Source organism: Tupaia chinensis, unplaced genomic scaffold (assembly GCF_000334495.1).
Source record: "Tupaia chinensis unplaced genomic scaffold, TupChi_1.0 Scaffold000217_1, whole genome shotgun sequence".
Taxonomy (NCBI): Eukaryota; Metazoa; Chordata; class Mammalia; order Scandentia; family Tupaiidae; genus Tupaia; species Tupaia belangeri.
In genome coordinates this window covers 4,758,542-4,783,460 of record NW_006159692.1, presented here as the reverse complement: position 1 = coordinate 4,783,460, position 24,919 = coordinate 4,758,542, and the positions used below count along the sequence as shown (strand labels likewise).

General features: G+C 40.5%; 1 protein-coding gene and 1 pseudogene across 2 annotated transcripts in view; one reads left to right on the top strand and one right to left on the bottom strand.

Annotated features, from left to right (window-relative positions):
- Window positions 1-24,919, bottom strand: part of EXOC6 (exocyst complex component 6) — a 195,381-nt gene that overhangs the window by 139,676 nt on the left and 30,786 nt on the right. For both annotated transcript variants that reach the window (XM_006147639.3, XM_014587534.2), the window contains exons 2-4: window positions 1,493-1,664; window positions 195-242; window positions 20-110 (exon numbers count right to left, since the gene is read on the bottom strand). In XM_006147639.3, coding sequence (XP_006147701.1) covers window positions 20-110; window positions 195-242; window positions 1,493-1,664 — 311 coding nt within the window. The remainder of the gene's footprint in view (window positions 1-19; window positions 111-194; window positions 243-1,492; window positions 1,665-24,919) is intronic.
- On the top strand, window positions 11,771-13,117 carry LOC102493099 (lysine-rich nucleolar protein 1-like; annotated as a pseudogene).

The window sequence follows — 24,919 nt, the reverse complement described above, 5'->3', positions numbered from 1 at the left end:
CGAGACAAGTTTAACTCACCTGGAAGGCATAATTGCAATTTTTCTACCACCATTGTAATATTTCGCTGCTGAATTCTACATCGAATAATATCTTCTGTTTGAATTATCACCTTAGAGGGGAAGAAATGTTCATATTTCAAAATAGTTTTAGCACCCACATTTGAGTACACACACAAAGTTATCATTTTTCTCACCTCTTTTCCAGCATCTTGAAACCTTCGGTTGGTATCAGTAACTTGCACCTTAAAAATAATTTCACCTTAGTTAGACAAATATGCATAAAACTGCCCTGATGTAACTGCTCACCCTTGTAATCAGATCATGCTTCATGAGAAACTTAGAACAAAGAAATGCAAATTCAAATTAACTCTACAGCTTGAACTTGAACTTTTGATTGAAAAGGGCTTTTGTTAACTTCAATTACTTATGACAGTTCTTTTTAACAGATTCTGTGGCAAACTTCTCAAATTTACTCAGGATTTTTGAACTTTACTTGCTTCTCTAAGTCTGTCAAACAATTCAAATCACTGACCCAATTGACCACTGGTCCCTTTTTGATAACTTCAATGAGGTCTATGTGCCATTCATTGTCTGTAGGAAATGGTGATTGCATTTTATGGTAATTAAACATTCATACTTTGCTGAATGCAAACACTGGGTGGTTGATTAACATCAAACAGGGAGATCTCAATCCACAGCAACATTTTAATGCTGCAGGTGCAGGCGAAGCTCAACCTCAAATTTTCCCACATATTAAGTGACTCATTAGGTCATCATAGTAAGGAAGCACATTCTGGTTTATTAAAAATCTCATTAATTTCTGAACAAAGATGCTCAGTGACCTCATTGATGCTGTGTTTGGTCTCTTGTTATCTGAATATCCTTTATATAATAGTTTTCTAATCATAACCTTTGGTGAACCAGGGTTATTCTTTCTGCTAAGTGCTCTAAAAATAAAGAATGATAAATAGGACAATTCTTTTCATGAAATAGTTTATATTCTGTCTTATTTAATAATGTTTTGCTGTAGGACAAAAAATGTAGCCCAACTTTCTTTAAGAAAATTATAAATTAATGTTAAACCTTAAAAAAAGTTTCAATATTGTGAAATAATTCTGAGAACATGATCTTTATATTTGCTTTAGAGGATTTTAGAGGATAGCTTTTTATCAATATTATACTAGTTTTCATTTTATAAATTCTGAAGCTGCAAATATAGACTTTCATTGTATGCATGGTTCAAATCCATTTCCCTGAAGGGAAAGAAATTCTGTTAAGTCAATGCATTGCTTGCTTTAGAAGAAAAAAAGAGATTACTCTTGTCATTAGCAAGACAACTGTGTTAATTGAGCATAAAGAACATTCCCAAATACATATACTAATTCACTTCTTAAAAATAGCGCAATTAATACTGTGTACATCGGTACTATAAACTAATACATGATTAACATAAGGAGAAGAAAGGTAAACCAGATTTTAACATATTTCTTACCTTCAGTTTTTCTGCATCGGTCCTTACTTTAAGGAGTTCTGTAATCGCATCTACAAAACCCTGATGATGAAAATTACACATCTTTTCAATTTCCTTGTCATGATTACGGATACATGCATCCAACTTCTCCATAAACTTCTTGTGTGCGTTTGGCTGGTCATCATACACGGACCTGAATGGATACAAGAAAGCTAAAATTAATTTGCCAGTCTGCTAAAATTTACTCTTTATTAAGCCTGCTCTCCAATAGCTGTTATCTTAAAATTAAATCTCCAAACTGGTTTGACAGAACTGCCTTTAGGAGAAATAATCTGGGTGAAAAATACTTACTTTTCAACATGTTAATATAAAAGAGCCGCGAGCCCTCTAGAGATATCATTAGGTAAATAATGATCTGAGGCTCAGAAGACGTGGACCTAATACAAGTCTCTAACATACTGCTCCTCGAAAAAGAATCACCGAGCCAGTGGCGTGGTAGTTAAGGCAGCTGGATCTCACATGAACGACAGCACAGTTCAAGTCCTGAACTGGGTGCTTGAGAAACATGCCAGGCACACGTGTACGTGTGCTCGGAATTCCAAAAGAAGGGAGAGGTAGAGGAGAAGAGATTGCAGTGTGACCATGCCCCACAGTGTCTGCTTTCTCACCTCTTTCCATCCTTTAGGGGGGCGATTCCTCACTTTCCCTCTCTCTGTCCCTCTCCAGGGAGTGCAAACGCTCTCTAGCAAAGTTAAAAAAAAAAAAAGAAATCACTGAATGAATTAAGTAATGAATAAACAAACTTGTGATTCCTACAGCAGTTATGATGTACTATCTGTGTTCTAAGTGCTTTAGTTATTAACTCTTTAATCTTCACCACAAGCCTATTAAGTAGATACTATTATTACCCTCCTTTACAAAAGATGTAACTGCCGTAAGTTCCGCAACTGGCAAGTGGCATTTGTGTTATGAACCTTGGTAGTCTGGCCCCAGAGTCCATACTCTCAAGTCCAAGGCCATACTGCAGTCGTCATAATGCTCTCTAAACATGCTACACGCTGACCTATGGTAACTTAGGGTATGCTCCTCCCCAGAGAAGGAGCTGGCCTGGGAGGAAAGCCTTTGGAATGCCCTGCCTGGTTAAGTGACTTTGTTTACCTGGGACCCTGGGTTGCTAAACAGTTCATGCTATAAATGTGATTTATGGTGGGGCTGTGGGCCATACAGTTTTAGTTTTGGAGGAGTTGGAGGCTAAGGTCAGCAAGGTGGGCAGTCAGCCAAGTCTATATAAGTGGTCAGTATGTCTACCTGAACCCCAATAAAAACTCTGGACACTAGGACCAGCAGTTGGCATAATGGCTATGTTGTTGGACCCCCATGTAGTTGACCGCAGTTTGAGTCCCAGGCTCGGTGGCTTAAACTCATGCTGGGCGTGTGTGCATGCCCAAGATCCCAAGAGAAGAATGGAGAAGGGATTGTGGTGTGGCCATTCCCCCTGGGGAGTGATTTCTCACTTTCTGTCTCTCTCTCTCTTTCTGGTGAGTGCACATGCCCTACTGTAAAAAACCTCTAAATAATAATAATAATAATAAAACCCTGGACACCAAGGCTGGGCAAGCTTCTCAACTCCATGATTGTTGTCATGTCATCACTAGGAAAAGTACTGTCCACTCAATTATACTGGGAAGGACAACTGCAATCTGGAATTCTCCTAGACTCTGCCCTGTCTGTCTTTTCCCTTGTTAATTTTAATCTTTCCATATATTTTTTTGCTATAACAAATGGTAACTAAATACAAAAGCTTGCTAAGTTCTGTGAGTCCTAGCCAATTAACTAAACCTGAGGGCAGACTTAGGGGTCTCCCAAACTTCACCCCCACAATCTGATACCAATTGTTTGATATTCAGTTCAAGATCCATTTCCTCCAAAAGGCCTTTATCAATCATTTCCATTCCAAATAATCTTCCCAAATCTACATGACTCATGTAGAAATCACAAATTCATTTTCCTAAAGAGATCATAAGCTTCTTGAGGGCGACTTCTATACCTCAGGTTTTTAATGAGCACGTGCTAAATTTTTAGAACTTAGGCTCTTTTAATTTTTTAAGATATTGAGCTGCCTTTAAAAAAAAAAAAATTAATTGCCAGAAGACACATCTGCTTGCCAGAGAGAGAGAGAGAGCACGCACACATGCAAGCACATACCCCCTTCCTCCTATTGGGAATGGTCACACTGTAATCCTTTTTCCTCCACTTCTCTTTCAGTCTGGATTTTGGGCAAGCACACACATGCTCCTGAGTGTTTTTCAAGCTGCCAGAGCTGGGATTTGAACCATGGCCAGCCACGTGGAATCTGGCTCCCAATGCACAGCATATAGCCAGTACACTACAGGTTAAGAATTAGAATTTAAGTTTGTTAACAGCTGATTTAGAATTAAGCTCTGACCTCAGACATCTCTTTTCTATCTATATTAATCTTTCAATCTCAACTCATAGGTTAAAATCCCAAAACTGCCTCCCAGTTAGGTACCTGATGAGCCCTTTCTGACTGCAATATTTACTTTACACATGCGCAAATGCTATCTCTTCCCTACTTTATTTTTCATTTTCTAAAATGTAAGTTTATCACTGTGTCATCCTTACCATTATAAAATACAGTTTCTATTTCATACTTTTATAATATTTGTTATCTGTCATCCCTCGCCAGAATGTAAGTTTTCTGAGGACATAGAGTTTTTGTTTCTCTGTTCCTTGCTACATCCCAGCCCTAGAACAGAGACTACCATATGTCCATCATATAACTGATGAATAAATGGATGGATGGACAAACAAAATCCATAAGAGTGCTTACTAGCTGTTCAACCACAGTAAGCCACCTGACTTCTCAAAATCTCAAATTTCTCACCCATAAAATATCTATAAAAATAGTACCTACAGCAAAGAACAGACGAAAATTTCAGTAAGAAACACACTACCACATACCACACTACGGCTAATGAGAATGATCCCATTAAAACAAATAGCATTCTCCAAAATGAAATACTTAGAAATAAATCTAAAAAATACATACAAAAACTATGCAAAGAGAACGATAAAACTTTGATGAAAGAAATCAAAGAACTAAATAAATAAGGAGACATTCCGTGTTTACAAGTACGAAGACATTAATTAAAATGTCAATTCTTGCCAACTTGGTTTATAGATTCAATGCAATCCCAATGGAAACCCCAAGTTATTCTGTAGAGATCAACAAATTGATCCTTAAGTTTATACACAGAGACAAAAGGCCCTCATAGCCAAAACAATAGTGCAGGACAAGGATGAAGTACTGAAACCCAACTCGAGACTTACTATAAAGCTAATCAAGACTGCATGATATCAATGAAACAATAAACAAACAGGTCAATCAAACAGAACAGACAGCTCAGAAACAGACCCATAGAAATACTGGCAACTAAAATTTGACAAAGGAGCAAAGGTAATGCAATGAAGAAAAAATGGTCTTTCCAACGAACAGTGCCAGAACAATTGGACAACCACACATAAAACACAAATGAATACATATTTTACACCCTTCACAAATCATAACTCAAAATAAATCCCAGACCTCCATGTAAATGCAAAACTATGAAACTCCTAGAAGGTACAGAGGAGACACTCTAGATGACCTTGGTTTTGGTGATGACTTGCACAATCCATGAAAGAAAGAACTGAGAATCCAGACATCATTAAGTTAGAAAGCTTCTACTCTGGAGCCACCCAGTGTAATAGTGGTTAAGGGTGGCTGGATTCCAGATGGCCAACTGTGCAGTTCAAACCCCAGACCTGGTGGCTTGAAAAACACGCCAGAGATGGGACCAGCAGGTGGAATGATGGTTAAGACACTGAACTCTCACAAGGCCAACTGCAATTGGTCCGAATCCCGGGCCTGGCAGGTTGTTTTTTTCCGTCTCTGTCTCTCTATATCTCTCTGGTGAGCATACCTTCCCTGTAGCAAATTAGAAAATAATAATAATAATAATTAAATTAAATTAAAAATTCTTTAACACAAACACACATACACACACACACAAACACTCAACACTCGGTGTATGTGTGGGCAGGCTCAAAATCCCAAGAGGACAGTGGAAGAGAAGGGAGTGTGGTGTGGCCATACTCCCAGGAGTGCTTTCTCACTTCCCCACCCCTCCCTGTCTCTCTCCAGTAAGTACACATGCCCTATTCTGTGAAAGGCATGTCAAAGGTGAAGAAAGACATAGACTGGTAGACAGTATTGTTAAGCAAACTATATTAGAAAACTTCAAAATTCATGAAAAAATGGAATTAAAGGGTTAAAAATAAAATCAATAAACTGGGGGGCCAGCAGGTGACATGGTGGTTAAAGTGCTGGACTCCCACATGGTGTGGTTTCAATACCAGACCTAGTGGCTTAAAATCACACCTGGCACATGTGCAGGCATGCCCAAAATCCCAGGAGAGGAATGAAGAAGGGATCAGCATGGCCGTTCCCCGCAGGAGTGCTTCCTCACTTTCTGTCTCACTGTCTTTCTCCTCTCTGGCAAGTGTACACACCCTATGGCAAAAATCTTAAACAAACAAACTTCAGTTCTTAACATAAGCCCTATCAAGTTCAAGACATTTTTGTAAACAATGATATTGGACTAAGTCCACTACCTCTTATCTTAAGGGCCTGGTGGGTACCAAAACTGTCACACCCAGACCGAGATCCTGAAGCATTTAGTCCATCTCTAAAGAACTGAGGGTCCTGGGAATTTAACCATACCAAAGTAGTCTTCCTCACGTTATCGACTAGAGAAACATGTGTGTCCTTCAGTGATTTTTTTAAAGACCAGGAAACAAAAAGCAGTCGGAGGGAAGACCAGGACTGTAAGGTGGATGCCCTACGGTTCCCCATCAGCACTCTCCCAACACTGCCCTTGTTTACTGAGAGGAATGAGCGGGAGCTCGCAGTGGTGGGGATTCCCTAGGGAACCTTTACCTGGAGCTTTTCTGTTGAAGCTTTGGCTTTCTCAAAACACTCTCACAAGAAGCAGATGTTATCATTCTTTGGCCCTCCAGAAAGCCAGCAGGCAAAATGTCTTGGGCATCCCAAAACATGGCTGCATGACCTCTGCTTTTGATCAGTCCACCTTGCTTTGACTGGACCACTTTCATCTCCTAGCAGCCACGGCTGTGACTGTGCTTTGTCTACAGGGTCATCTCCTATTGTAATTATTCAAAGAAATGCTTCAGGATCTTGATCCCACTTGTTCAAAATGTTATTGAAAGTGCTGCTCTTGTCTCCACTGTAGTTGGTCTGGGTGTGACAGTTTTGGTACCCACCAGGCCCTTAAAATAAGAGGTAGTGGGCTACACCATGTCCTGGTGACTAAGGCAGGTGGATCCCACATGGCCAAACGTGCAGTTTGGGTCCGGACACTGCACACATGTACATACATGCCCAAAATCCCAAAAGGAGAGAGAGATGGAGAAGAGCGTGGGGTAGGGCTTTCCCTCACTCTCTCCTCCCTCTGACTCCCTCTAGCAAGTGCATGCACCCACTGGCAAATCAAATACATAAATAAAGGCCAGGATATGCCATGGTTAGTAAGGCACTGGATTCATACATGGCTAATTGTGGTTCAAGTCCCAGACCTGGTGGCTTGAGAATCACACTGGGCTTGTGAAAATCCCAGGAAAATGGAGAAGGGATTGTGATGTAACAATCCCATCTAGGGGGTGATTTTTTTACTTTCCCTCCCATTTTCTCTTTCTCTCTCTCTCTCTCTCTCTCTCTCTCTCTCTCTCTTTCTCTGGCAAGTACACACACCCTACGTCAAAAACCTAAAAAAATCACTTGATAAATAAATAAACAAAAAATTTTTTAAAAGAAAAAAAAAAAAAAAACTCGGGGCTAGCAGATGGTGTGGTATAGTTAAGGTGCTGGACTCCCACATGGCCAATCATAGTTGAGTCTAGACCCAGAGGCTTGAATATCACACTGAACATGTGCGCATGCATACCTAAAATCCTGAGAGAAGAAAGGAGGAGAAGAGATAGCAGCACGGCCATCCTCCAGGGGATAATTTATCACTCTTCCTCGGTGAGTGCATGTGCCCTACAGCAAAAACCTAAATAAAATTAAGAAACAAACAAACAAAAACTCTCTAAAAAAAAAAAAAAAAGAAAAGAAAAAAAGAGGTAGTAAACAGAACAGGATCAGCTCCATTTTTTAAAAACTGAAACTAGCAGATGGTGTAATGGTTACAACACTGGACTCCCATGTAGTAGACCCCAGTTCACGTCCCAGACCTGGCGTCGGCTTAAAAACTCATGCCAGGCGTGTGTGCATGTGTGCCCAAAATTCCGAGAGGAGAATGGAGGAGAAGGGATTGTAGCATGGCCATCCCTTTTTCTTGGTGGGGGGGGAGATATCTCACTTTCTGCATCTCTGTATCTCTCTGTTTCTCCAGTAAGCGCGCACACACTATAGCAAAAATCTCTCTTAAAAAAGAAAATTGTACTAGTGGAAAAATCTGGCAAGTGCTGTTTCAGGACTGTCCTGGAACGAGAATGCCTCCAATAGGAAGGTCTGACTCCCTTTGTGTAGAGGTCATACTGTTATTCCTTTAAAAAAATAATACAGGGCCAGCAGGTGGCATGGAAGTTAAGGTGGCTGGAGTCCACACGGCTGACTATGTGGTTCAAGCGCTGGGCCCCGCAGCTTGAGCTTCATGTCGGGCACGTGTGTGTACACGCCCAAAATCTTGAGAGGAAAATGGAGGAAAAGAAACTGTGGCATGGCCATACCCTCTAGGGGCTGATATCCCATTTTTCTCTCTCTCCCCAGCAAGTGCACATTCCCTATAATAAAAATTAAAAATTAAAATAATAATATTGGGTCATCAGGAAAGTAATGGCGCATTTTTGCAAAGAAAAATATGTCATAAAAAAATAAGAAAAATATGTCATGACTTTCCCAATGACCTAATATATAAGTGAACTGGTAGAGGAAAAACAACAGTTCTTTCCCAGGAGTCTACTTTATTTTAGAAGGTCCTCATAGTCCATCCTTTGGTATGTCTTTCAAATGTATTCCCCAGTTTTCTGAAAATAAAACTACTATTGGGTCATCAGGAAAGTCATGATAGGGACTGGGAGGTAGTGTGGTAGTTGGGGGCGCTGGACCCCTACATGGTCGACCATGGCTCGACTCTCGGACCTGGCAGCTTGCTCTCTCACTTTCTCTCTCTCTCTCTCACTCTGTCCCTCCTGGTCAAATTTAAATCAATCAATCAATCAATCAATCAATCAAGTAAAAAAAAAAAAAAAAGGACATGATGCATTTTTGCACAGAAAACAGAAAAAAAATAGATTGTGACTTTTCCGACAACTATTTTATAGTGATTCAGCATACTGCCAGTGTATCTATTATAGCATCAGGAGCGAACTCTTCTTTATCTAGTGTTATTCCATGATAGTATAGCATAGAGAAAAACAATACCCGGGGGCTGGCAAGTGGCGTGGTGGTTAAGGGCGCTGGGTTCTCACATGACCAACAGCCGCTCGAGTGCCGGACCTGACAGCTTGCTTTCTCACTTTCCCTTTCTTTCTCTCTCTGGTCAAATTAAAAACAGTAACAAATGGAATTAAATAAATAAATATTTAAAATATTTTTAAAAAGAAAAACAGTATCTGAACATATACAATACTCATCCTCCATTAGTAGAAAACCAAAGCCTGAACTATTCACATTCCATACCTTGCCTGTTCAAATAGAACCATAAGTCCCAACAATAAAAAGAAAAATAGCATTGAGGAATACATACTGTGAGTGAGAACAGACGCTGATCTACCTACTACTAAGTCTCAGACTCTCCTGACCCTTGGTAGCCATTTGCTTTTCCAGACATGAGTACAAACTGTACTCCCAGCTCACACAACGCTTGTTACTGGCGATCCATACCAACGAGGAGAGTACACAGAAATAGTCGCTGAGATGAAAAAAGTTCTAAACCACAGGAATAAATTGCATTTAAAGAAAGTATTAGAGGATCAGGTAAGTGCCAGAATCCAAAATTCAATCAATCATAGAATGGTGGCCCTAGAAAGACTCTAGAAAGTTTCAAGATCTATCTCACTTTAACAGATGCAGCACAAACCTAATGCCAGCAAGCAAGCACTTAAAATGGAATCAATCACTATAGGTAGTTGATTCCATTCTTTTCACACTGATGAAAAGTAGTATTAAAAATATCAAAAATCTGCTAATAACGGTAATAGTAAATAGCTGACTGAATAGAGAGAAAGGAAAGGAGAAAGGGTGGGCACTAGCAGAACACTGAAAAGGAGAAAAAGGCAAAATAAATTCTTGTCTCAAGAATTTCTTTTTTAAAGAATTATTAATTTTATTGATCATTATTTCATCTATTTTTTAAAAGAATTATTTAATTTATTATCATTTTTCAATTTGACCAGAGAGCAACATAAAGAGGGGAAAGTGAGAAAGCAAGCCCCCAGGTCTGGGACTTGAACCATGATTGGCCATATGGGAATCCAGTGCCCTAACCACCATGCCACCTGCCAGGCCCAATTTATCATTATCATTACTATTTTAATTTGCTACTAGGCACATACCCTCATCAGAAAGAGAAAAAGAGGGTGGGGGGGGGTGAGAAAACAAGCTTCCAGGTCCAGGATTTGAACCACAGTTGGCCATCTGGGAATCCAATGCCTTAACTGCCACACCACCTGCTGGTCCTTCAAGAATTTCTTGACACAGCATTTTTTAACAGTCTTCTCCCTGAAGGAATCTAAGTTTAATCGAAGAGATAATTTGGAGAGATGGTAAAGAGAGAAGACTGTGGAGAGCAGAATGTGCACACCCAGTCAGTAATCCTCCACAGTGACGTCATTGGCCACGGAGGGGATCATTTCTGCAGTTTCTGGCTTAATGATGGCGATAACAAACAACAATAACAAACAACCAAGTACTCACTATGTATTAAGTGCTTTACATGCATATTCATTCCAGCTTTAAGACACAGATTCTCCTAGCATCCCAATTTACAGATGTAGTTTGTGGGGATTAAGACATTAAGTCCAAAGTCACACAGTAATAAAGCCAAGATTTAAGCTCAGGTCTACCTGACTCCAAAGCCTGTGGTCTTAACTATCACATTGTGGAGACTGTCCAGTCAGAAAGGGCAACGAGCAGCATGGAATGCAAAGAGGAAGTTACCAGCACGGCCAACCAGATCACCTTTGAAGATCAACGATTGAGAATGACTCAATAGGGAATCCCTGATGTGCACTGTTGCACCCATCAGGTGAAATCAACAAGTGGACAGAAAAGGGGATGAGAACTGAGGCATAGCTAATTGTCAGGCGGCATTAAATTACAAACGCAACACGCAGAGGAGCAAAATGGGAAGTAGAGAAAACTGAGGGCCCTACTCTTGTCTGACCTCAAACTGAAGGGACTCTGAAAAAACTACTTTCATTTTTTGTCCTTAAATGACAATCATCCTCTCTGAAATTTTGATTTGCAGGACAGGAAATACTATCCAAAACTATTCACTCTCTGAACCCTAAGTGGGTTAATAGTTATATCCATATAATGAATACATTAATATGCCAGATATATTACCATCCTAGGTGTTTAAGCAATATTCAATTTCAATAAAAATCCATTTGTTTCAAAATGTCCTCCAGAATTTTATAATGTCTACTGGGAAGTCTAAACAAGATCCTATAAATAAATACACACGTAGGTATGACATGACCAGCAGGAGTGAACACTGGAAAGGTGGTAAATTTTCCATTATCCTACGTCCACTAAGGTTGTACGTCAGTGCTCCACTTACAGATAATGACATCAACATAGAGTTAAGTCATACCTTCTAAATGCCTAATGGAACACAATCCTACTTAGGTAAAAATCTAATGCTACTCAGGCAAAAATAGACGTGAAAAATCTTTTTTTTCCCCTAAAATCTGCCAGTAAGCACATATACTCACTGGGGAAAGAGAGAAAAAGAGAGAGAGCACTCCCTACGGAGGATGGCCATGCCACAATCCCTTTTCCTTGCTTTCTTTCTCCTCTTGGGATTTTGCACTCACACCCCATGTGTTTTTCAAGCCACCAGGTCCAGGACCCAAACTGCACAATAAGCCATGTGGGATGCAGTCACTACTATGCCACAGGCTGCCCCGTAAAGATCAGTTTTAAAAGAAACGACTTTAGACTTCATGTGAACGGGGCTTTCACATCGAGGTGAGGAAGTCTGGTCTACGGGAATGATCACCAAGACCCAAAAAGTAGACCTGGGCCTTGGGCTCCCAGAAAAGAAAAAGAAGAAGAACGTGGTCAAAGAACCAGAGACTCAATACTCAGTTTTACATAATGATAATTATTTCTCTGACAGTTCTCCTGTAAGAACTACATCCCTCTCTAAGAATGTGGTCCGAGGACAGGCATCTGAGGTGCCTCTAATGAAGAAGAAGGGCCACAGCACCTTTAGTGAGGAGTCCCCAGAATCTGAGACCCGGTTGCATGCCCGAACAGCAGACAAGTCACCCAGACCCAGGAAACAGTCCCTTGGTCACTCTGAGGTCTGCAGTGTGTGTGTGTGTGGTGGGGGGGGGGGAGGTTGGAGAAGACAAATAAGTCCTTGTTAACTCTGGCTGTGTCCCATGGCTCAGGGACGAAGACCTCCCCAGACCGCAGACCAAGTGAGGAGGTGACCAGGGTTGACAAGAAGCTCAAAAAACAGAAGGGAAAAAAGGCCAAGGACGGTGCAGCCTTCTCAGTCCGGGACTCTTGGTCCTGCGAGGCTGAGGATGCGCTGTACAGTTGCTCCGAGTCAGAGGAGGGTGAGGAGCAGACAGCCTTGGGGCAGAAACAGAAGCAGGGGAGCCCCAGGGAACACAGCAGGAAGATGAAGAAGAAGAAAATCCACCAGGAAGGAGACCCTGTCCTGGGCCACTCCAAGCTCTCCAGGTCCATGGAGGGCAGCCTAGGAAAGTTAGCAAACAGAAGCTGGTGAAGGTTGAGGCCCCAGAGCACATCCCGATAGAAGATGGTCCGAAGGCCCCAGCCGAGAAGAAAATGAAGTCCAAGGAAAAGGTGGAGCAGCCAGGCATTGAGGAGCCGGCTCTGAAAAGGAAGACAGAGAGTGGGGCAGCAGGAGATCCGTGGGAGGATCTAGAGGTGGTGTTGGAAAAGAAGGGCAACAACGGATGAGGCGCACGTAGACCAGGTGAGGCGAAAGGCCTTGCAAGAAGAGATGAATCGTGAGTCAGGCAAAACGGAAGCATCTGAAAACAGAAGGACGGGAACTCGTTTGGCCAGTGGGATACTGCTGGTTTTGAAAGCGAGAAACAGAAACTGAAATTTCTCAAACTTATGGTGGCTTTTAAAACCACTCCCCCTCATCCTGCTACTCCTCTAGCATGGGTGGACGGTCCAACATGGCCCTCAGCAAGAAGGCAGCCGACAGCCTGCAGCAGAACGGGCGGCAGGACTACGACCGTACCATGAGCTGGAAGCGCAGCCGCGGAGCTGGCCTCGGTTTCTCCACTGCCCCCAACAAAATATTTTATATTGACAGGAACGCCTCTAGATCAATCAAGTTGGAAGATTAAACTCTAGTGTTTGTCCCCACCCCCCCAAAAAAATTCATGTGAACAGAAAACACAGATGAATTATATCACACTAAAGATTTTGTCAACATATTTAATGTTAGCAACTAGGAATGAACAAAAACACTGTGTCTCAAAGTGGAGCTAAAAATTATTTTTTAATAAAAACACATTTTCTGAAAATAGTGAATCTTGCACACTGAGGTACTGAAATATGAATTCTTATACAAAATTTGATCACATAATACAGCAAGCTTACGGCATTTAAACAAGTAAATTTTCTTTCAGATGCCTCTTGAATTGTGTGTATAGGGCTCCACCTAGTGGTAACAAACTAAATATAATTACAGAAATGAGATTAAAACGTTAAAATTGGTTCATTGAAAGCAAATGTTTTTATCATCAAAATATATGTCTTAATTAAGGAAATAAGGCTATTTTAATGTTTTTGGACAGATGCTGTATTCTGTAAATAAAACAAATGATTTAATAATGACTTGTTTTTTAAGAAAAGGTTTGGTTAAACATTCACCATGTATCCAGTGAAAAATGACCCATCACTTCTAACATATTGGGATTTTTGTTGTTGTTGTTAATAAGCATCTAACATCTTCATACTACTTTTGGTATTTTTTTCTTTCACTATATCTTCATTGTTAAGAATAGTTCCATTTTACAAGTTGTTTCTTCACTGTGAAAAATATAAAATATTTCAGTTTTCTAATAAATGATTTTTAACATTTTTTAAAGAATTATTTTAGTTAACTTTATTTTATTTATTTTTTACTTAAATTTATCTGGGGGGCGGGGGAGAGAGAAAGCCGCCAGGTCTGGGACTGGAACCACGGTTGACCATGTGGGGTCCAGAGCCCTTAACCACCATGCCACCTGCTACTCAGATTTTTAACATTTTTAACACTAAAAGTGGAATTTGAAACACTGCAACTGTTCAGTAGCCTTCAGATACATTCAAGTCATCCAAAACTTTAGTTAAAACTATGTGAGGGGGACAAGCAGGTGCTGTGGAGGTAAAGGTGGGGGTATCCCACGTGGTATACTCTACAGTTCAAGTCTCAGACCTGGTGGCTTGAAAATCACGCTGGGCACATGTGCACGCATGCCCCAAGTCCCAAAAGGTGAATAGAAGAGAAGGGACTGTGGTGTGGCCATTCCCCTGGGGAGTGATTTCTCACTTTCCCTCTATCTCTCCGTCTCTGTCACCAGTGAGTACACACACCCTAAGGCAAAAACTTAAATAATAATAATAAACTATGTGAGAAACAATAGACTAGAATATTACTCAAAAAAGCAAATATAATATCATTTGGGAGAGATCATTTTTGTCAGAAAAACAACAAATAGCAAAGACACAATCTTCCTATCATAAATACACAAACGGTTTCCTGAAAGTACTCATTTAAACTTGAACACAAACACTTCTACTAAATGGCCAGCCCCACAGCCTAGTGGTTAAAGGAGCCAGCCCCCACATGGCTGACTGGTTTGAATCCTGTCTCCAGCAGCTAAAAACACACCAGGTACATGTGCGTGCATACCCCAAATCCCAACAGGATGGAGAAATGGAGAAGGGACTGTAGTGTGACCATGCCCCAAGGGAAGGTACTTTCTTCCTCCCTTTCCCTCTCTTTATCTCTGTCTCTCTGTATTTCTGGCAGGTACATATACCTCTGGCAATTAAAACAAATTTTTTAAATTTTTCTAGTAAAGTTATTTAGCCCTATGAAATGGTAAGCAAGAGGATAATCTATCAAGTATCACACCCAGGTGGCACATTCAGTCTCAAACTGAACTGTAGTGCTGAAAGCCACATGGCTGGCCACGCATGGATGCCTAGGTCAGCCTGAAAACATGCCAGGTGCATTGCGCCCAAGGTCTTGACCGGCTGGAGAGCTGAGCAGAGGGGATGGTGGGATGATGAGAGTGCTTCCTCCCCCGAGGTGCCCTTCCCCCCATATGCTTCAATATTAATCTTTAACTTCCTTCAGTGTCAGCTCAAGTCAGTCCCTTCAGGATAACTTCATGAACAGCCATATTACTAACTTACTATTACCTAGAATCTTCCCAGTTCTTTTCCACAAATCCTATATTGCCCCATCTTTTATTTATATGTCAACACATCAAACTTATCCTCAATTTACTTAGTGTACACTTTATCTTCTAAGTTCCTTGAAAACTTCTCTTTCTGTACTCAATTCACAAGTGCTAAGATACTATACATAGAACTGCAGCTCTTCATGAGATTATGTTCACTAGAGGGCGCCCTTTACCAGAAAGTAACCTCTAAAAAGTCATGTATTTTCTTTCATTGCTGCATCAAAATATGGTGTGAATCTCATACTCGAGCTAGAAGTACCATGAAATTAAAAAAAGATTCCCTCTTTTTGAAGGTGTTTTATCCTGTTACCTACAATTTCAATAAAATGGTTAAAAATAGCAAAACATAATCATAAACACAAAAATTCAGTCCCAGGCTTCCATGGGTACGTGTGGACAATCTAGCACAGGATAATTCTTACAGAATTCAAGATCCTGATGTACAGCAGTCACTCGGATATTGACAGGACTCACAAATAATTTTACTAAAGAACATCTTCATGCTCTTGAGGTTATAATAATATATAAATAATAATACATAAGCATAAGGGCTTGCTTGCTCCCCACTGACCAGATAACTACAACACCTGCATTACCTGATGCAGTATGGGGTTTTTATTATTGTTACCTAAAGACACTTCTTTTGGGGAATGACAAATATATATATATAAAATATAAATTAACATATATATTTAGTTTTTATGATATGCTTTCCATGTTAGAATTTCACCACATGCACATAGTCAGAGGTAGTACGAAGGAGAACAGAAACATGGGTACCCTGAAAGGAGGCTGACCCCAACACCCACTCTGGATCCTGCCCACACAGTTCTCTTCTGTTTGTCATTTCACAGCCTCGCAGAAGAATCAGGGGGGAAAAAGCTGAGAAATGCAATTCTGTGCCCACTCAAAAACAGAATATAAGTAACAAAAATTAAAATATCTGTTACATCTGGACAAGTTGAAATCCACAAGCAATTTTGCATCTACCATTGCATTTGATCCCAAGGACCTTTGGGAAGTGTATGAGGCAAATGGTTTTATATCTGCCTCACAGATGAAGGAAATAAGGTTCAGAGCTGTTAAAGGATTTGCTTTATACCACATGACCACTAACAAGTAAGAGCCAGGACCAGCAGTTGGCATAATGGCTATGTCGCTGGACTTCCATATAGTCAACTGCAGTTCAAGCCCTGGACCCAGTGGTTTAAACTCAAACTGAGCACATGTGCGTGCATGCCCAAGATCCTGAGAGGAGAATGGAGGAGAAAGGATTGCGGTGTGGCCATTTCTGGGGGGGGGGGGCCATTTCTGGGGGGGGGGGGTGATTTCTCACTTTCTGTCTCTCTGTCTCAATAGCAAAAACCTCTCAAAAAAAAAAAAAGAAAAGAAAAAAGAAAATTCATGGGAAAATGGAATTAAAGTATAATTCATTAAAAAGAAAAAAAAAAAAGCCAGGGCCAAGTACACTATCAAAGTCTTACACTCCAAAGGGGAAGAAAAAAGGGAAAAGGAACTCACTGCAAAAATGACCAACATCCAGGTGCTTGGAAGGTACCTTAAGTGCGTCAGGAGCATGCTCAGTACTCATTTCCATAGTATTCTTAGACTATGGCTTTGTCTCTACTAATGAATTCTCCAGAAATTAAGCTCCCGCATAACTAAGTGGGAAATACAAAACATCAGCAATCCATACACTCTATCACAAACCACACAAAGGATAACTACCTGCCTTCACATTCAGGCATGACAAGGAAAACAAAATAAACCACTGTGCAGAGATTGCGTTAGGCCTGCTCTGACAAACTAAAAAGCAGCAGCCTTTCTAGTAAAAGAGAGACCTAACAGCTCTTTTCTTAGATTTAAGTTGGCTTAAGTTCTTTTAAGCAAAGAACAGATACGGATGCGGATGCGGGGATAGGAGTGAAAGGAAAGGTAGGGTATGCGGACACTGTTTTGTTTTCGTCATTTGTAAATGAAAAAGGTCATAAATAGAGTAAAAAGATCGATGATTTTTCTTGCCCCAACCAGCCCCAACTCCTAAAGAACTGAAGCCTGGCCTTATGAACGCTTCTGAGGCCTGTCTAGAACTGCAGAGGAATAAGGGACCTGCATTACTTCACTGTGGGTGCATTTCAACATCTGACACCCTTCATAACAGGAGCCTCCTTCCTGAGAATAGTGCTGGTCCGTTTCTGACCACTCCAACCTTGCCGTGAATGTTAATGTTTTCACACTGCAGTTTTCATTATCTGATCAAAGATATCTGAGAGAATAGAAGGCACCCCTAGGGATTAAGGGCGTGGGCTGTGGCCAGTCACAGTGGCACAGAGGTAATCCAGCACTTTACGATTCTGAAGCCATATGGGAAGGTTCCAGGTTCGAGTTCCCAAGTTTCTCTGCACACACTGGGCATTCACGCGCTCCCAGCTGGCTGAGGCTGGGGGGTGGATTAAGCCTGAGGACACTGTTGCAGGGTGGGGGTGCTTGTCTGTCCATCTCTATCTCTGTCTCTCTCTCTGAATAAATAAAACATAGAGAGTAGGCTCTGAAGTCAAAGGGCCTGCATCTGCCTCTAGCTCCACCACTTACTAAGTACCTGGAGCAAGTAACCTACGGGTCTGCCTCGATTTCCACATCTGCAACTGGACATGACGATGGCTCCTCATTTACCTGTTCTGAAGATGAGATGAAATACACGTAAGGGCTCACACAGTGGCTCACAGGAAGTACTCAGTAGACGTCAGCTGTTACAGTTAGCTACATGACTGCTTTTACCTCCAGGAACAAAGACCCTGATTGAGAATTAATATCTGTTCATAGATTTCTTTTTTCTTTTTTTTTTTTCCTAAGGGAGGTTTTTGCTATAGGGCACATGCACTAGCTGAAGAGACAGAGAAACAGAAAGAGAGAAAAACCACCCCTCTCAGGAGATGACCACACCGCAATCCCTTCTCCTCCATTCTCCTCTTGGGATTTTGGGCACGCACGCACACAGGCCCAGCGTGAGTTTCAAGCTGCCTGGTCTGAGACTTGAATCCAGCGACATAACCATTATGCCCTCTGCTAGACGCTGTTCACAGAATCTCACACAAAGGACCACCTAAATGTATAATACAAAGAAATACCGGGGGCCTAGACCGTGGTGTGGTGGTTAAGGCAACCGGATTCCATCCCATCTGCTAACTTCGCACGTGGGGTCCTAACCCAGAGGCTTGAAAAACATGCAGGGAGCATATATGCACATGCCCAGACTCCTAGGAGAATGGAGAAGGGCTGAGGCATGGCTATTCCACCTGGGAGGGGATGTCTCACTGCTAACCCCATATCCAAACTAGGATATACGTACTCTGAAATGTTAACCAGTCGTGAAAAGTAAGACTTACAGAGAGCTGTACCAGCATTATCATAGGCATTGTCAATATTAAATTCAGAGACCAGCAGACGGTGTAATGGTTACATCACTGGACTCCCATATGTTCTACTGCGGTTCAGACCTGGTGGCTTGAAACACACGGGATGCATCTGCATGCATGCCCAAAATCCCCAAAGGAGGACAGAGGAGAAGGGATTGTGCCATGGCCATCTCCCCTAGGGGCTGATTTCTCACTTTCAGTCTGTCTCTCTGGCAAGAATGTGTACCTTATAGCAAAAATATCTCTTAAAAAATACACACACACACACACACACACACACACACATACACACGTATAGTTCAAAAAGATAAACACACAGCTTATACTCACAGGAAAATATAAACACCAAATATTAATTTACAGTTTAAGTGAATTTTATACATCCATTTGTTCTGAAATTTTTTAAAAAATTAGTGTTCACTCTTTTCTTTTAAGATTTTTGCCATAAGTCATGTGCACTTGCTAGAGAGAGACAGAGAGAGGAGAAAGTAAAAAATCACTCCCCAGGAAGGATGGCCACACAACAATTCCTTGTGGGCGTGCTGACATACAGTGTTTTTCTTCTTCTTCTCTTTTTTTTTTTTTTTTTGGAGAAGTTTTTGCTATAAGGCACATACTTTGCCAGAAAGACAAAGAATGAGAGACAGAAAGCGAGAAATCATCCCCCGGGGGCATGGCCACGCTGCAATCCCTTTTCCTCCATTCTCCTCTTGGGATCTTGGGCACGCACACACATGCACCTGGCATGAGTTTAAGCCACTGGGTCTGGGACTCAAACCACAGTCATGGGAGTCCAGCAACATAGCCATTATGCCAACTGCTGGTTCGTTCCCATTCAGAGTGTTTTTCAAGCTGCTGGGTCTGGGACTCAAACTGTAAAGTCAGCTATGTGTGATCCAGAACCTTAACTACCACACCACCTGCTGGTCCTTTCATTACTTTTATAATCAGAAATAAGATTATTTTTATTTTGGTGGAGAAAATAGGATGAAAATGATGTTAATGGATATATAACACCATTAAATATTTACTAACAGTCAACATTTAATATTTTTAATAATTATTTTATTTAACTTTATTTATTTATTTAAATTTGACCAGAGAGGGACAGAGAGAGAGAAAGAGAGAAAAAAATGAGAAAGCAAGCCACTAGGTCCAGGACTTGAACTGTGGGTGGCCACGTGGGAGTCCAGCGTCCTTAAGCACCATGCCACCTGCTGGCCCCCCAACATTTAATATGTTGCATATCATAATTTCATCCAATACTAAACAAATGTTACCGCACACATACTATATACAGAAAAAAAATTAATGTCAACAGTGGTTATCTTATAATAGAAATAAAGGTTATTTTTTTCCTCCTCTCTATTCCTCTATATTTTTTCAAGTTTTTCTATAATGAAGGTTTTTCATTTTTTTAATTAATTCTGTTCAAAAAGGATTTTTGAAGTTCCGTTGTATTCATGGCATAGTGGGAACCGAGCCGCTATGCCAATGGTCAGAGGCTCAGGAACAATTTCATTAGGCCTATATTAAAGGCATAGTATTCATACGCACACTGAGATGTACATGCACTAACTGTGCACACCCTCCGCACATCCTCCTGTATACCTTACATACTTTATGCCATCTCTAGCTTACTTAAGATACCTAACTCAATGTAAACGCTATGTAGCTAGCTGTTACAATGCATTGTTTAAAGAATCAGAATAAGAAAAAAAGTATCTACATGTTGAGTACAAATGAAACAATTATAGTCTAAACTGTGGATTCTTAGTAGCACCAGCAGTGTGGTTCCACCATCCTGGATGTGGAACCTGTGGCTGTGGAGGGCCAATTGTATTTAAACAGCAGGGAAATAAGGCGGAGGGTATCCAAACGTGGGTAAAGACAGACAGGAAAGAAGGAGGCACTGTGAGAAAGTCCAAGTTTAACTGAACTGATAGGAAAGCTATCTGCAGCTGGTGAGAACTCTACTGCACCTTTTTTTTTTTTTTTTTAAGAGAGATTTTTGCTATAGGGCATGTGAACTCATGGCAGAGACACAGAGAGGGGGAAAATGAGAAATCACCCCCAGGGGGAAATGGCTACACTGCAATCCCTTCTCCTCTAGTCTCTTCTCAGGATTTTGGGCATGCATGCACACGCACCTGGTTTAAGTGTTAAGCCAGGTCCAGGACTCTTAACTGTGGTCAGCCATGTGGGAGTCTAGCACCTTAACCACTATGCCACCTGTTCATCCCGTATTGTAACTCTTATAATAGTGATTTTAAATCTTTATTTGGGCTGTGGCTGGGTGTGGCAAGGTCCTCCTCTATGATTATCATAAAGTTGTGGGTCTTCTCCTCAGACAAGCACAGGAGCACATCTGTAATTACATTCTGCTTACTGCTCCGGCCACAAGGCTGGACGAGTGGTACAGCCCTTCCCAGCACGGTACCCACACCCGCACCGCTTGCCCTGGCTGGCTCGATCTGATACACTTTCAGAAACTCTGGATGAGAATTCAGAGCTAGTTAACTGTAAGTGCCTGACTGATAGGAAAGCTCCAGGTTGGTGATCACCCTTCACCAAGAACAGAGAGAAACAGTATATCAGACTACAGGAAAATGAAAAAGAGAAATACATCAAAGGAAAATGGGAAGAAGTGTGGTTTTCTACTTCTTTGAGAAGTTTGAGAAGTTTGGCTGCTCTAATCTTTTTTATAATACACCCCACTAACCGTTCACTATTTTTTTCATTTTTCTTTAAAATAACTCAAATTGGTTTGATTATCTACTACTAAAGCATCCTGCCCTCACAAAGTAAAAACCCCGACTAAAACATTCACATGGCCCTAAATCTAATTTTCCTGTTTGTGCAGTGACATTTAACAATACCAGGAAGTATTACCACATAGTAATTCAGTAATAATCCAGAAATAAGGGTTTCAAGACATGGTTTAATGGACTCCTGTGGAAAAGAACACCCCCAAATGTGGTGGTGGTAAGACCTTCCGGCTTCCACACGCTTTCAGTTTCTTCAGAACACCTGTGATAGTACACTGCTCAGTAAGGAGTTCAAGAAACGGCAAACGTCCCGGACTATTGCCGTCCAGTACCCACGCCAGTGAGGTGTCGGGAGCTGCAGAGGAACTGAGAGTTGATAACAACTAGCAGGAAAAAGAAGAGTAAACACTGAGTCCATGTTCTTCATCACAGAATACTGGAGGGGCTTCTTGTTTACAAAATATTCACCTTCTGTGTATTTTATGAACTATTTCATCCAGTTTTGCTATGTACACTATTAAAACCCATTACTGAATAATGCCCAGGTGCTTCCTCTAATTCATCTGAAGACATTCTGTCAAACATGCTTTAAGTGCCAGAGTTGACATATCCTAATATTTTTTTAAAAGAGTATACTGATATCTTAAGTGATCTCTATATAACCCTTCAAAACATTAAGAACAAGCAAAGGCAAAAACTAAAAGGAGATTTGCTGTATTTTGCCATCAGGTTTTACTAGCCTTGTTCTCCTCTCTGAGCAAGGTCTGTGCCTCACTGCGTCTTCTCTCCACGCATGGGAGGAGCCTCGCGCAGTCTGCTGGATCACATTTCCCCTCCGAGGAGGCTGGACATACTAACGCCACAGTCCTGGACAGCAGCATAGCACTGGGTCAGCCCTCAGTGAACACCCTCTGCTGCGACTGGAATTGATAATCAGCCAACGCAGATTAGCAATAGACTTCCTCCTTCCTGTTTTTACATTCCTGACCAAGGAGATGGCTCTTCCTGTCAACTTTTGTGCTACCTGGTAAAGTGCAAAAGATGAAAAATGGAAACACCTATACATATCATTTTATTTGTCCTCTAAGATAAATGAATTACTAAAATCAATTTAAATTCAAAAACTTAACAATTAAGTAGATTAATGAATGCAGATGTAGGCAGCTTCTCTCACTGTCTTTAAAAATTTTTTAAAAATTATCAGACTGTCTAGAGAAGATCTCATGTGCATTTTGCCTGATAGCTTAAGAAATGAACTATATGCTTTACTAAGGTCCTTTACAGTAATATTATACTACGATTATGGAGAAATTCACTGAAGGTTAAACATACACAACTCACCGTGGAAAACAAAACAAAATTAACTGAACTTTACACTTATGATTTATGTACTTCATAATGCTAAAGACTACAAATAGTCTAAAAATATCTTTATTTTTCAAAATAAAGATGAAGCATTAACATTTGTACATGCAAACTTTCATGAAACACAAATTACAGGAGACAAAGGAAGAATGAGACCGAAATATATTCATAAAAGGGGACTTTGGACTAGCAGGTGGGGTGGAGATTAAGACAGCTGTATCCCATATGGCCAGTCTTGTGGTTCAAGTTCTAGACCCAGAGGCTTGAAAAACACACTGAGCACATGTGCGTGAGTGACCAAAATCCTAAGAGGAAAATGAAGAAGGGATTTTGCTGTGGCGAATCCTTGGGGGAAGAGGTGTGGATTCCTGGGGGGAAGGGGGGGGGGGGGGGGATTTCTCACTGCCTCCCAACCCAGTCCTCCTTGGAGAATGCACTTGCCTATAGCAAACTTTTAAAAAGGGAGGGGGTAGGCCTTAATCCAGTCCAAGAAAGATCAGGTGAAAATTAATTTTTTTTTTTTTTTTTTTTTTGCTATAGGACGCATGCGCTCACCAGAAAAACAGAGAGAGACAGAGAGACAGAAAGTGAGAAATCACCCCCTGCCCCCCGGGGGAGGCCACACTGTGATCCCTTCTCCTCCATTCTCCTCTTAGGACCTTGGACACGCACGCACACGCACATGGCATGAGTTTAAGCCACTGGGTCTGGAACTCGAACCACGTTTAACTACATGGGAGTCACGCAACATAGCTAATACACCATCTGCTGGTCCCAAAAATAAATATTCTTTGAAAAAATAATAACAGAAACAGGCTAATCTAACTATAATATAATAAAACTAGAAATTAGTGGCAATTTTTAACAAATAAAAATGACCGTCCACACTTGGGAATAAGAAAAAATATATATATACTATTAAAAACTTTTGGGTCAAAGGAAAACTACAAAATAAAACAGTAGAATTTCCTTAAAATAGTAATAGAGAAATGTATCATAGCAAAACGTATAGAATACAGCTAAAGCAATCATTAAAGAAAAACTATTAATAGCAAATAATTCTATCAATAAAACAAAATAAATGAATTAAGTACAAAATACCAGAAGCTAGGAAAAGAAAAAGTAGCAGAAGGAATCATTAAAAACAGAAAGGAGTAAGTTAGAAAATAGAAAATGAGTGAAACCAATAAGCCCAAAAACAGAGTTTAAAAAAATAAAACTGAAAACGAGTTTAAAGAAAAAAAATCAACAAAACAGTTAGCTCATCTAACCTAAAGGGAGAAGTGAGTGAAGTTGCAAAATTAAAGCTGATAAAGAGATATTACCACCAAAACAAGAGATATTATAATATTGTAAGATTACACTTCACAATTCTATTTAGATAAATTTGATAAACCTGAAAAAATGGATAATTTTTCAAAAGAATTCATGTTATTGACCCTAAAGACACAGAACTTCTAAAGCAGACCAATTATCACAGAATAGAGACAGAAAGGAGTTGGAAGACTCCTCCACAAAAGCACCAGACCTGGTTGCCCTTCACAGGGCTAATTCTAGGAAACCTTTAAAGACAAGGTTATACTGGGGCCAGCAGGTGCCAGCCATGGTGGTAAGGGTGCTGGACTCCCACATTGCCAACCACAGCTCAAGTCCCAGACCTGGCAGCTTGTTCGCACTCTCTCTCTCTCTGTTCCTCTCTGGTCAAAATAAATTAAATTAAATTAAATTAAATTAAATTAAATTAAATTAAATTAAATAATTCTTAAGAAAATCAGGTTATATCAATATTAATTACATTATGCCCCAGCACAGAAAAAAGAAGAAAACTCCCAGTTTTGCTTAGTAAATTGAACCTAACACTGATTCAAACATCCGGAAAGGGCTGCATCAAATCTGCAAGAAAACTGTAGATTCTCACATACAAATATCAATGCAAAAGTCTTTAAAATCCCATTAGCAAATGAAATTCAACAGCACATTGAAAAAGCAAAATATGTTCAACTGAGGTTTTTTCCAAAAAGATAGAACTATTTCAATAGTAGGAAATCCATTAATGAATTCAATCACACTGATGGAGCAAAGAAGAAAAATCCTATAACTGCCTCGGTAGATACAGAAAAGACACTTGCCAAAGTTCAGCA